Raw genomic sequence first — 15,013 nt, forward strand, 5'->3', positions numbered from 1 at the left:
TCCTGGTATCATTGTGCCAGGTAGCACCAGGAAACATGAAGAATGGCCCTACCACTCATATACATACATATATACATAAATGCCCATACATGCACATATACACACACACATATACATTTTTTTTTTTTTTTTGTCGCTGTCTCCCGCGTTTGCGAGGTAGCGCAAGGAAACAGACGAAAGAAATGGCCCAACCCACCCCCATACACATGTATATACATACATCCACACACGCAAATATACATACCTACACAGCTTTCCATGGTTTACCCCAGACGCTTCACATGCCTTGATTCAATCCACTGATAGCACGTCAACCCCGGTATACCACATCGCTCCAATTCACTCTATTCCTTGCCCTCCTTACACCCCCCTGCATGTTCAGGCCCCGATCACACAAAATCTTTTTCACTCCATCTTTCCACCTCCAATTTGGTCTCCCTCTTCTCCTCGTTCCCTCCACCTCCGACACATATATCCTCTTGGTCAATCTTTCCTCACTCATTCTCTCCATGTGCCCAAACCATTTCAAAACACCCTCTTCTGCTCTCTCAACCATGCTCTTTATATTTCCACACATCTCTCTTACCCTTATGTTACTTACTCGATCAAACCACCTCACACCACACATTGTCCTCAAACATCTCATTTCCAGCACATCCATCCTCCTGCGCACAACTCTATCCATAGCCCACATATACATATCAACATATAAATATATACATACATATACATACACATACAGAAAGACACGTGTACATATTCATACTTGCTTGCCTTCATCCATTCCTGGTGCTACTCTGCCCCACAGGAAACAGTATCACTAACCCCTGCTTCAGCAAGGCAGCGCCAAAAAACAGACAAAAGGCCACGTTCATTCACACTCAGTCTCTAGCTGTCATGTGTAATGCACCAAAACCACAGTTCCTTATCCACACCCAGGCCTCACAGACCTTTCCATGGTTTAACCCCAGACGTTTCACATGCCCTGGTTCAGTCCATTGACAGCACGTCAACCCTCATATACCACATCTTTCCAATTCACTCTATTCCTTGCATGCCTCTCACCCTCCAATTTGGTCCGCTGCTTCTCCTTGTTCCCTCCATCTCTGACACATATATCCTCTTTGTCAATCTTTCCTCACTCATTCTCTCCATATGTCCAAACCATTTCAACACACTCTCTTTTGCTATCTCAACCATACTCCTTTTATTTTCACGTCTCTCTCTTAGTCTTTCATTACTTACTCGATCAAACCACCTCACACCACACATTGTCCTCAAACATTTCATTTCTAACACATCTATCCTCTTCCGTACAACCCTAACCATAGCCCATGCCTTGCAAACATATAGTATTGTTGGAACTACTATTCCTTCAAACAAAGAAAATTGATAAAAATAATTTTCATTCAATTTTCTATGGCTGAAACTCTTATAACTAAAATCAATTCATGCAAAAAAATATGAAAAACTCACGTTTCCATCATCAAACAGAATATCTGCATCAATTTTCAGGAATACAGAAAATTCATATTTGCATCCATGAATGTTGAAAAACATACATTTGGACCACCACTAATATGTACATACAAATGCTCCAGGACTTATGATGGTTCGACACAATCTTTTTACTTTATGATGGTGCGACATTCAACACTTTATTATGAAATAGGCTTTGTGTGAGATGACGTTGTCCAACTGTGGGGTAACGTAAGTGTTCTGAGAACATTTAAGGTAGACTAGATTAAGCTATGATGTTTGGTAGGCTAGTTGTACAGTATTAAATGTATTTTCGGCTAATGATATTTTCAACTTACGATTGGTTTATAGGAACGTAACCCTATCGTAGGTTGAGCATCTGAATGTGTGTTTATGAGTGGATGGGTCTTTCTTCAACTGTTTCCTGACACTACCTTGCTAATGTGGGAAACAGCATTCAAGTATGATAAGTAAAAATAAAAAATAAAATAAGAAACTTTTCAGCATTTCAGGTAGCTTTCCTCCAACACCATATATTTCTAAGATCTGCCACAAGGCATCTCTATCCATGATAAAGATAATAACTGGTTTATTGAATTTGGGGAACCATTCAATTGAAAATATGAAGATGACATATTACAGAATTGTGAATGCAAGGGCCTTGAATAGAGGGCAGGTTTGCAGTCTGTAGGGGGTGAGGGGGGACCTGGGAAAGGTCAGTCGTTGTTTGCTGAAAAACAGCACTAGTGGCAGAGTCAAGTGAGAAATAGCAGAAGTTGGTGTCAGTGTTTGGGAGAGTGTGTGAAAAGAGAAAGTTGAGAGTGTATGTGAATAAAATCAAGAAGGTAATTAGGTCTAGCAGTGTGAAGAGACATGTTAATTAGGGTTTGAGTCTCAATGGAGAAAACGTGGAGGAAGTGAAGTGTTTTAGATACCTGGGAATGGACACGGCAGAGAATGGATCCATGTAAGAGGAAAAGAATCACAGAATAGGTGAAGGGGTGAAGGTTCTGGGAGCACTGTGGCATGCGAAAAAGAGAAAGGTCATTACCTAGGAGGGCAAAAATGGGTATGTTTGAAGGTACAGTAGCCCCAACAATATTGTATGAATGCAAGGGATGCTACAGATGAGATGTGTGTGAAGGTTATGGAAATGCAATGTCTTAGGGCATATGTGGTGTGAGGTGGTTTGATCAAGTAAGTAATAAATGAGTCAGAGAGAGGTGTGGTAATAAGAAGAGTGTGGATGAAGGAGCTGAAAAGGTGTGAATGTGTGGAGAGAACGAGTGGAGAGAGGTTGACAAAGAGAATATATGCGTCAGAAATAGAGGGGACAAGGAGAAGGAGGAGACCAAATTGGAGGAGGAAGGATGGAGTGAATATGATCTTAAGTGGCTGGAGCATGAACATGCAGGAGGGTGAGAGGCATGTACGGGATAGAGTGAAGTGGAACAATGTGGCAGACAGGGCAACATATTGTTAATGGACTGAACCAGGGCATATGAGGCTGTTGGGGGAAACCACAGAAAGGTCTGTGGAGCCTGGTTGAGGGCTATTGTTTTGATGCATTACACATGACAGCTAGACATTGAATGTGAGTGAATGAAGCCATTTCATAATCTATATCTGGTACAATCTTGGTAATGTGGGAAACGAAGAACAAGTATGAAAAGAAAACAAAAGTCCTTTCAGGTATGGCCTGTCTGGACATCTGCTAAACAGTGAAACCTTAGATAAAAATAATGTTCAAAATTGTGAAACAACCTTTCTTCATATCACTGTAAGATGCTTTTCACATTAAATATCCACTCAATTCCACTTCTTCAACCTTAATACATTCTCTCAATTCACTTAAAGCAATATTGGTTTTCCATTACTACTGCTCTCATTTTTTACCTTATGTAACAAAAAAAAAAAAAAAAAAATCCTTAACAGAAAAGAGCTGGAGCAAGTACTTATCCATAATGCAGAATACTTGAAACTATATAAACTGATGAAGTTCTGGTATTGCAGTGCCTAAAATCAACAGCAAAGATTTTTATGAAAAACATGCCTACAGTTTTCATATTTCCATAAACTTTTACCAACCTTGGTAGCTGTCGAATAACAGCCAGCTCGAAGAAGATATTCCACTAACAATCGGTCAAGTCTGGCACGCTTCCATTCAGCAACAACAGAGGGGCTGAGGGAGTCGTGGTCCTTCAAATGATCGACACGACGTTTTACCACACGTCCAGACTCCATCTCCTCTTGTGTGGCCTCCTCTGCCTTTAATAAGATTATGCATTTTTACTCCAACTACTCTGACAAATTCTTTTTCCATTCACACAATAATAACTTCTTTTGTCTTTCCTATGCAAAGATATGAATGTAATCTACAAAAATACATCTCCACACCTTTACATACTGAAGACAACTTAAAAAGCTGAAGCACATCTACTCAACTTGATGCTGAATGCAAAAGTATGGAAAGAGGGAGATGATTAAAAATCAGGATAGTGTGTTAAGGAATGAGGGAAGCTGCATCTAATATACACATGATTTGCTTCCTGAACACTGCAGGGACGTCATGGTAATATGGATCACAAAGGGGGTGAATCTTTAGATCACAACAGCTGGTGTGGGTTGTGGATCAAGAGGTGATTTGGGTTGTGGATCAAGAGGTGATGCAAGATTTAGATCAAGAAGTGATGTGGAGATTAGATCAAGAGGTGATGAGGGGCATGGATCAAGAATTTACATGGGATGTGGATCAAGAAGTGATGAGGGGTGTGGATCAAGACAGGGAGAGTTGGGTGAAGATCATGAAGAGTTTAGGGTGTGGATCAAGAAAAGAGGTGGAGTTTAGGGTGTGGATCAAGAAAAGAGGTGTGGGATATGGATCAAGAGGTGGTGTAGGGTGTGGAGCAAGGGGTGGTGTGGGGTATGGAGCAAGTACCAGTGTAAGATGGAGCATGAAGTGGTGTGGGGTGTGCAGAAAGAGTTGGTGTAGGGTATGGATCAAGGCGTGGAGTTGGGACTGGATCAAGAGAAGGAGTGTGGAGTATGGATTACGAGTGGTGGTGTGAGGTGTGGATCAGGTAGGGGTGTGGGGTATGGATCAAATAAGCGGTAATGGGATGTGGATCAAGAGGTGGTGCAGGGTGTAGTTTTAGAAGTGATGAGAGGTGTGGATTAAGAGGGGTCTGGGGCATAGATCAAATGAGGAAGGGTGGGATGTGGAGAAAGTGGTGGTCTGCAGTGTGGGAAGTAGAACAAGAGTAGAGGGAAAAAGGGGTGTGAATCAAGAGGAATTGGGAGATTGGAACAAAAGGAATTTGGAGTGTGGATCAAGAAAGGTGCTGTGGGGTGTGGGTCATGAGTGGTATTGGGTATGGATTAAGAGAGGTGGTGTGCAATGTGAATCAGGAATGGTGGTGTAGATCAAGAAAGGGTATGGGTGGTGGGGTGGATAAAGACAGATGATGCATGGTGTGGATCAAGAAAGAAAGTGTGGTTTGTGGATCAAGAGAGGTGGTGTGGGTTGTGGATCAAGAGAAGAAATTTGAGGTTTGGATGAGAAAATTAGGATGGGGTGTGAATCAAGAGAGATGGGATGGAGCATAGATCAAGAGAGGTGGTCTGGGATATGGATCAAGAAAGGGAGTGTGGGTTGTGAATCAAGAGAGGTTTGTGTTGTAGATCACGAAAAATGGTGTGGGTTGTGTATCATGGAAGGCGTTGTTGGTAATGGATCAAGAGAGGTGGTATCAGTTATGGATCAAAACAGCTGGGGTGTGGTTTGGATGGAGAGGAAGTCTGATGTTTAGAAATAAAAAGTTGGTATGGGATGTGGACCAAGAGAGGTGATGTGGGGTGTGGATCAAGGAAACTGGTGTGGGGTGTGGATAGAGAAAAGAGGGGTGTAAATCAAGGAAACTGGGTTGGGGTGAGGATACCGAGAAGAGGGGTGTGGATCAAGAAAGCTGGTTTGGGTGTAGATCAAGAGAGACAGTATCGGGTGTAACAGAGAAAAGTGTTAAGTCTGGGGCAAAAAAGATGGTGTGGGATGTGGATCAAGATCGATGGTGTAGGGTGGATAAAAAAGGAAAAAAGGCTGGTGTGTAGGATCAATAGGGGATGTGGGGTATGGAAAGAAACAGCACATGGGGTATGGATCAAGAGAGAAGGTGAATATCAAGAAAAGTGTAGGATATGGATTAAAAAGGAAAGTAACCAGCCTAACATGGGTAGTGGCAGTCAGGCATGGAGATTACCACATCCTGCTTGCCACCCTATCATCTACCCAGCCAGTTTGTTCATTTTCTCATGGATTTTAGTTTCACTAAAAATATATATGATCTATTACTCTATTGTTAATATTCATTTGATATATAGTGAAATGGAGACTTTGCTACTGGACAGGAATGGAACCCCCTTTTAACTAAGTAACTGTAATCACTTATACCAAAGTCACTTGTACTAACTTTTTCTATGATCATAACACTGGGTATAAGTGAGGAAGCCCAATACTATTCGCTGTGACTCTCTTACTCTGTATGCAACCTCATCCCAAACACACCACATCTGCCTCCCAATCATCTAACATATTCAAGAGTCTTTCAAAATACTCACTCCATCACATTCTTACCCCTTATTTGTATACAACCACCTGCCCATATGTTTTCCTCATTGTTGACTACCCCTGCTAAGAGGTTACACCAAGAGGAAAGAGACATTTTCAGCAAGATTGTACCATGGATAGGAGCATAGTCTCATCACGGCCTTCTCATTTCAAATAGGACCATCATTTCCTTGCTCCTGCATGGAGTGCAGCCTGAAAGATACTGGAGCCCCATAAAAGGGGTTCTGGCATAGTATTTTCTTAACTTCTCCTTTTATAGGGTTCCTGCAGCTTCTGGGCTGCACTACAATCAAGCAGGAAGTGATGGATTTCTGTGAAGTGAAAAGTTCCTTGACAAGTCTGCATTCTATTTCTTCTATTGCCAATGATGTAACGTTACTAAAGGTGACTTTCCATTCATAGCGTAACCTCATGCAGGCAGATTCTGGTAACACCTCTGGAGTTGTGAAATAACATATATATATATCCCTTATCTCGCATACGTATACTTGTGTATACCTCGTTAATTCAGGTATTCTCAGTCACCAGTCTTTTTTCAGCACACAACTCCACAAGCTCTTTACCATTTCCATTCATATCACTAAATATCCCATGTGCACCAATTATACCCACAACTGCCACATTATGCACCTTTGCATTTAAATCATCCATCACTAATAACCAGTCTTGTGGACCAAAACTGCTGACTCACTCACTCAACTGCTCCCAAAGCACTTGTCTCTCATGATCTTTCTTCCTATGGCCAGGTGCATAAGCACCAATAATCACCCATCTCTCGCCATCCACATTCTCTTTTACCTATATTAATCTAGAATTTACGTTTTTACACTCTATCATACACTCCCACAACTGCCGATTCAGGTGCAGTGCTACTCCTTCCTTAGTTCTTGTCCTCTCACCAACACCTGACTTTACTACCAAGACATTTCCAAACCAGTCTTCCCCTTTACCCTTGAGCTTCATTTCTATCAGAACATCCAGGCTTCTTTCCTCAAACATACTAACTGTCTCTCCTCTCTTTTCATCTTCACATACATTCACACAACTCAGTCAGAGCCTTCGAGGAGGATGAACAGAGGTAGAATTCTTTCTCCCCAACCTCAGGGATAAGTAGCATTCTTATGCATATATATCTATGTGCTACTATATGTTTTAAAGACAAAGCTGTGGTCATTAGATGACCGCACCTTAACAATGACATATACTCTGACCCTGCAACCAATGAACTAGTGTACCAGCAACTCAGTAAGACTATTCTTCAGTGTTTTAGAGGGTTAGAGCTGCAGTCATCCAGTTTAATATTCATGAAATTGATATATACCAGCAACAGCAGGGTCCTCACTTTGTCATTTAGGCCTCCTTCCACCCCAATCTCAACTAAATGACATCCACCACCACAACTGCCTTGAACCAACCAGTGCTCGTACAAACAGATACAAGAATAGTCCTTTGCCTACTATTGTGAATGTCATAAATAATTCATGAATAACTGCACAACTAGGGAGAGAAATAACTCAGTTTTCTCTTAGTTATATCAATGTCAACCATTATATCATGGTAACTCAAAAGAATGTGAAACTATTTATCACTTAACATTCACCATTAAATACATAATGCATTTCAGCCAAAATATTACTACAATTCAATCAATGTGAAACTTTTCATCACTTACTGTGATGCATAATATATAAACCATAGACTTTGCTCTATAAAACTTCCTGTACTGTGCAGATGTATCTCACTATCTAGCTACAACTCTGATGCTCATTCCCTCCAGGAACTCAATCAAGGGGTGGCCTCAGCAAAAAGAGTCTCCATTTATCCCTGTCCTTACATACCTCCCTCACATACACCATTCCACGCATTCTTCCTCTGTTTCTCTACCTCCAGTATTCCTCCACCCTATTTACCCAGTCACATGTGGTCTTCCTCTTTAATTGTACTATCATACACTCTCCTTGTAAACTCCCAGTCTTGCATTCTTTCTACAGGCCCAAACCACCTCAAAACATTATGTTTCATCTATTCTATCACAGCGATCGAGTATTCAAACTTGGCGTAATGCGTGCATGTTGTATGTTGCGACAAGTATTTGCATGTATTAATTATTGAAGCACAGGATAATCACTCTCACTTAAAAAACATAATGAGTGACACTTGATTTACATATTTTCTGACATTTTGTTTTAATGTACAAGCAAATTCTATCATTCAAATACTAATCAAATAAATTTTTCATTACACTAATGCTTCATGGTAATAAAAAGAGTGTGGTTGAGAGAGCAGAAGTGGGTGTTTTGAAATGGTTTGGTCACATGGAGAGAATGAGTGAGGAAAGATTGACAAAGAGGATATATGTGTCAGAGGTGGAGGGAACAAGAAGTGGCAGACCAAATTGGAGGTGGAAAGATGGGGTGAAAAAGATTTTGAGTGATTGGGGCCTGAACATGCAAGAGGGTGAAAGGCATGCAAGGAATAGAGTGAATTGGAACGATGTGGTATACCGGGGTCGACGTGCTGTCAATGGATTGAACCAGGGCATGTGAAGTGTCTGGGGTAAACCATGGAAAGTTTTGTGGGGCCTGGATGTGGAAAGGGAGCTGTGGTTTCGGTGTATTATACATGACAGCTAGAGACTGAGTGTGAATGAATGTGGCCTTTGTTGTCTTTTCCTAGTGCTACCTTGCACACATGCGGGGGGGAGGGGGATGTTATTTCATGTGTGGCGGGGTGGCGACGGGAATGAATAAGGGCAGACAGTATGAATTATGTACATGTGTATATATGTATATGTCTGTATGTGTATATATATGTATACGTTGAGATGTATAGGTATGTACATATGCATATGTGGACGTGTATGAATATACATGTGTATGAGGGTGGGTGGGTGGGGTCATTCTTTCATTGTTTCCTTGTGCTACCTCACTAACGTGGGAGACAGCGACAAAGTATAATAAATAAAATAAATACTAATGCTTCAGGCAGTTACCTTTGAGATAAACATCTTAAAGCTAATTATAACAAGTTTTCTTCTAGATGCCACTGGTAGCAGGTATTCCACTGAAGATGGATCACATACCTTACGTTTGAAGGAAGACAATTTTTCTACAACACCCCCAAGTAGAGATGAGATATGAGAGGCACTGCGGTTGTCTGTAAAAAGGACACGCTCCAACTCTGTTACTGCAGAAGTTACATGACAGACTTCTCTGTCTAAAGTCTTCTGAGCCAAGCGGAATTTCTTGTTGAGAACATCATATGGTACCTATATAAAAATGGAGAAAAACTATTTCAAGACTGGATTCTAATATCAAAATCATTTTGGTGAAATATGAAATTTAGATACTAATGGGCACCTTACAAGTACTTCTATCATGCAATTCCCTGCTACTGTGGCAGAATAATCTGAACATCACATGAATAGAAAATAAAATGAGTGGTAAATGTTCAGTAAATGAAATGAGTGGTAGTTGCATGAACAGTCAGCTCAACATGTTCATTAGAATGAGAATGAGTGAGAGTGAACTAGAAGTACCAAGTGGATAAGTATGTTTTCCACAAGTAATTATTTTTAAGATGTTTCTAGAATGGAAGAATGTGCCTGGGAGTGCACTAATTGCAAAGCAGCAAATAATCACTCTAACTACTTACATGTGAAAGTGTATACTAGAGGCAAACACCATGTACAATCTGAATTGCACATGTTGCAGTTAGGATACTGATAAAGAGATGGTTATGGGGAAACAGAAGAGACTGAATAGTCTTTGATGAATGCATGAAAAAAGATATCTGTGCTTGAGATTTAAGATCCACTATGTGAATCATCACTATATGAATCATACATACATTTGTATGGAAAATGTATGTTTTAAATTTAGGTAACCATTTCTCTCCTGGAGGAAAAGTCCTATGAGCATGAGAGAACTTGCTCATATAGGAGCTGAAAAACTAATTTACTGCCTAAGCATGGTGCATGCACTAGGAACATCAAATAACATGCTCTTAAACTTCTCTGAGGCTCTCTAATGATCATTCCCTGCAATTCAGAAACTATAAAATAATGCTGCACATGCCATAACTTATCAGCACAAAGCTGAAGGAGGTGTCCTCTGGTAACCAACCAATATCACCCACTACCCACTTGAGTCTGCCCAAGACTATTAGTGTTAGGGCTCACAAAATGGTTTTGAAAAAGGACAGTGGGGATGAAAGAGATGGAAAAAAAATGGATGTTTATATATAGCTTTATCTTCAGTAAGACTTTCTTGTGTTTCAAAACTCATGTTTCACACCTTGGGACAGAACTCTATGAGCATAAGAAAAAATGAGTCTGTGGTTACAATTTGGCTTCTGATCTTGACTGGATTCTTCTCAAGGTGGCATATCAAGAGACACTAAAGGGAAACTGACCAGAACTAACAACAGGCATCACCTAAAAAAGTGCTTGTCAAATGCAATCAACCTTTTGCCTATCTCACTGAATCAGAGATTCCTTAACTAACCAAGGGAGGAGCTCATTCCCTAAGTTAACCCAAATTGTAACAGAAATACAAACTTTTTGATAAAAAAAAAAGATGTTCCTTGCAAACAAAGGCTTGAAAGGGGCTGAGTGAACAAGCAAACACTCCTATGTAAACTTCCATGACATTAAGGAAATTTTGCAGTGTGATGAATGGACTAAAACGATAGTATTTCATAAAAGTTTTAATATAGCTATCACTAAATTTCTCTATCTCGTAGAATAAAGATGCAGGACCTTTCTTCTTGCTTGGATAGACTAATCATCAAGTATTTCAACTAGCATAGCATCAGTACACTAGCTGAGGAAGATGGACTTTTCATAAATAAGGATGGCTAACATTCATTTCTCATATCTCCAAGTATTGATTCTGGGATTAAGAGATAATCTTTCATGAACAAGATCCTCAAGGTCACCAAGGGTTCTATGTTAAATGTACTGTGGGCTATCTGAGTAGTTAATGGCTGAAGCACTAACTGAAAAACCTTTGAGGAATTGAACATTCCTTAGGTGAACTAATGTTGAAGAAGGTTATGCTAGTAATTACTCTATTATCCATCAAGCTAGCAAATTAAAGGTACCTTTATGACAAACACTAATTAAATGACAAACACATACCATTATATATTCAATTATGTAGTCAGTTCACATAATGCTAATGATGGAGCTGCTGAATCAATTAAATTTTGTAATTAGATAACTTAGTCATGGTTAGAAGCTAATAAATGGTTCAAAGCCCTAAACAGCTGCACTATGATCACAACAGGACTTGCCTAGCATGACCCAGTTCTTCAGGGTCTCCCACAGGTGGGCTTATGAGATTGATAGCTAGTTTATGAGACACTTGTTATCTACAGCAAGCTTTTGGGGTAGATACTGAAGAGTGCAGGTGTAGGTTGGGTAAGGACAACTGTTGAGAGTGATGGGTAGGAGTGAAAGTGTCAGTGTCAATGCCAGTTGACTGCACTGAAGAATGATTCCTATGACTGGAACATGAGAGAGCTGTGCTGCACAAAGCTAAGTGCCACAGAAAACTGATGTTGAGGGTTGCACTGATGAGCTACAAACAATCACTAATTTGCTAGCTCAAGTACAAATGGCTACATTTAAACACTGTTTTGGAGAGCAGTGAGTAAATGCACTTGGGAAGGACAGGGCAGTGCTTTCCTTTGCTGTGATTTATGGGTAACTGACACAGGTATTTTTCCTGACACTAACTATAGTTGTGAGTGACATAAAGCATCTCTGGATGTGAAAAGTGTGCCCTTTAATTCAAATGAGGGTGGGAAGATGCAACCTGTATACATATTGTTGAAGTAGTCATGTTATGAGCCTGTATATTTATGGATGCAGAAATTATGAGTTGAACATTAGAATATGGGAGGATGTTACAGAGCATGGATGGAATGGATCAAGAATAGTGTGGGAGAAAGGAAAGACTGGGATTGTGAAATATGCATGGGTATGTGTATATGCATCTGTGAATATGAAGACTGTGTTAGGTAAGGATGAAATGAAGCTTTTCTGGAGGAATATGAATGAATGTATAAACAGTTTTGAGAAAGAGGGAAGCATGGTCCTACTGGGTGATATGAAAGCAAAAGTGGGATGTGATTGAATTGATGAGATAGTTGGTAAATGGGGAGTGCCTGGAGTAAATGAGAAAGGAAGCTATCGTGTGGATATTTGTGCTGAGAGGTATTCATCCATTGTGAACACCTTTTTTCAGCACAAGATGATCCATATATATACGTAGACGAGGAATAATGGAAGAGAAGAGCAAAAGGCTTTGACTGACTATGTGGCAGTGGATGAAAGACCGAGAAAGGCTGTGCTAGATGCTAGTCATGAGAGAATTCTTTGGAGACTCTGGCCATTTCATGGTTCTTGTAGGGATGAGGATCAGAGAAAAGTGGAGGTATGGTGTAAAGAGGAATGGAGAGGTAAAAGTGTTGGTAAGTGAGAAGAAGAATCAGGAAAAACACTGAGAAGAGTATGAAAGAAAGGTAACTGAAATCTTAGATGGAAGTGCAGTGAATGTATAACACAGTCATGTGTGAATGAGGTGCTTAAAATGTTTAGATTAATACTAGTAAAGGTTGTAGAATCAGTAATTGGATACAAGGTAGTGAGATACAGGATAAAAAAGGGCAATGCATGGTGGACAGAAGAGATTAGAAATGTTTTGCAAGAGAAGAAAAATGCACATGGTAGATTGCTCAATAGGAATGTACCAGTGGAAGTTCAGCATAGATGGAGGGAAGAATACAAAATATATAAGCAGAATGTTAAGAAGCTGATAGAGGAGAGCAAAGAAAGAGTAGATGAAGGTTCTGGAAGAAAGTTAAGTGAAAAGTTTCAGGATAACAAGAAACTATACTGGAAGGAGGTGAAAAAGGAAAGAGGTGGATGTAAGAGTGGAAATGATGTGAGAAGTAAGGAAGGGGAATTGCTGAATCAAAAGAAAGAAGTGAAATGAAGATGAGAAAGACAAAAGGAGGCCTGATTGGCCCATGACTGTGTTGTCTGGTAAAAAAGAAAAGGAGTTTAACTTGACAAGAAAATGTAATTCTGCTCAGCAGATTTTAAGCTATCACTGACTCCCTGCTGCAGCACATTAACCTTCTAGAGGCCCAATTACTCATAAAGTGTGAGAATTGTTTCTGGTGTCTTGTAATCTATAATCCTGGCTATGAAATCTAACATTTGGTTGCTTTTTTTTACTTGCAGCTAGACACTGTTTAGTGTACTTCAGATTGCTGCTAATGACAACTCCAAGATAGTTTTCTTCATTTACTTTAGTTAGCATTTCCAAATAGCTCACAGTTGTAACGTATATTCTTGTCTCTGAAGTGTATAACTTTACATTTGTCTCTATTAAACTTCATTTGCCATCTGTCTGAACACATCTGTCTAAGTTAAGATCTCTTTGAATCATTATGTAGTTCTGCCTGTTTACAGATCTACTTCCTTGTTTAGTATCATCAGCAAATTTGGAGATCTTAGATATGAGACCGAGTTCTAGGTCATTAATGTATATTATGAGAAGAATGGGACCTAGGACCAACCCCTATGGCACACCACTTGTTACATCTAGCCAATCTGAGGCCTCACTATTTAATACTCCAAACTGCTTTCTTCCGGTAAGTCAGTCTCTGATCCATGTACAGAGCTCTTCACCGATTCCATGTGCTTTGAGTTTATGTAAACATCTCTTGTGAGGTACTTTATCGAAAGCCTTGTGGAAATCTAAATATACTACATCAGACAGTACTTTTTTGTCCCAATTCTAATAAACAACATTGAAAAATTCCAGCAACTTCATCAGGAAGGACCTCCTATTGTGGAAACCATGTTGGTTGTCCGATATAACTTTGTGTTCTAGAAATGTGACAATTTTATCTCATATTTTTCCATCGTTTTACCTAACACTGACAAAAGGCTAATTGGGAGAAGGGGAAGCAGCAGTTGTTACATGCACGGGTATCGAGGAGGAGAGGAAGGGGGTACAAGTGCAGGGCCCTATGGCAACGAGGGAGGTAAGAGGGGCAATAATGAGGCTGAAGGTAGGAAAGGCACCTGGAGTGGATGGGATTACAGCTGAAATGCTGAAATATGGAGGAGAAAGTGTGATAGTGGATTCATTTTATAAATAATCTAGCATGGAAACAGAAGGATGTGCCTGAGGATTAGAGAAAAGCTATTATTGTTCCTTTACTCAAAGGAAAAGGTGCAAAGGATGTATGTAGCAATTATATGGGAATAAGTCTGTCCAGTACACCAGGTAAAGTGGATGCAAGAATATTAATTGTCAGAGTGATGGAAGTGATTGAATGCAGAATAGTTGAAGAGCAATGGGGTTTTAGGAAAGGTAGGGGACGTGTGAGTGAATCAGATTTCTGTAGTAAAGATGACTGGAAAAGTATTTAGCAAAAGGTAAGAAGTTGTATGCAATTTTTATGGATCTGGAGAAAGTGTATGATAGAGTCGAGTAGAATGCTTTGCGGGATGTGTAAGATATATCGTATAGGGAGAAAACAGTTGGATGGTGTAAAAGTCTTCTATAGAGGAACAAATGTGTGTGTATGAGTGGACGGAGAGCTGAGAGTACATTTTGGGATAAATGTAGGCGTGAGGCAGGGTTGTGATATCACTGTGGCTTTTTAATATATACATGGATGGAATGATAAGAGAGATGAAAGCAAATCTAGGGAGAAGAGGTGCAGAGATGGCTGTGAGATATGGTGGCTAGTGGCAAACTCGTTTCTGGATGAGCTTGTGTTGTTTGCCGAGAATGAAGAGGAGTTGCAGAAGGTTGTAAGTGTTTTATGATGTGTGTAAGCATACAGGTAAAAGTAAAGTAATGATGTTTGAAAGAAAACAAAGTG

General features: G+C 40.0%; 1 protein-coding gene across 2 annotated transcripts in view; it reads right to left on the minus strand.

Annotated features, from left to right (window-relative positions):
* Kaz (E3 ubiquitin-protein transferase Katazuke) overlaps nucleotides 1–15,013 on the minus strand; it is a 116,685-nt gene that overhangs the window by 83,542 nt on the left and 18,130 nt on the right. For both annotated transcript variants that reach the window (XM_071673425.1, XM_071673424.1), the window contains exons 3-4: nucleotides 9,186–9,371; nucleotides 3,568–3,747 (exon numbers count right to left, since the gene is read on the minus strand). In XM_071673425.1, coding sequence (XP_071529526.1) covers nucleotides 3,568–3,747; nucleotides 9,186–9,371 — 366 coding nt within the window. The remainder of the gene's footprint in view (nucleotides 1–3,567; nucleotides 3,748–9,185; nucleotides 9,372–15,013) is intronic.

Source organism: Panulirus ornatus, chromosome 19 (genome assembly GCF_036320965.1).
Source record: "Panulirus ornatus isolate Po-2019 chromosome 19, ASM3632096v1, whole genome shotgun sequence".
Classification (NCBI taxonomy): Eukaryota; Metazoa; Arthropoda; class Malacostraca; order Decapoda; family Palinuridae; genus Panulirus; species Panulirus ornatus.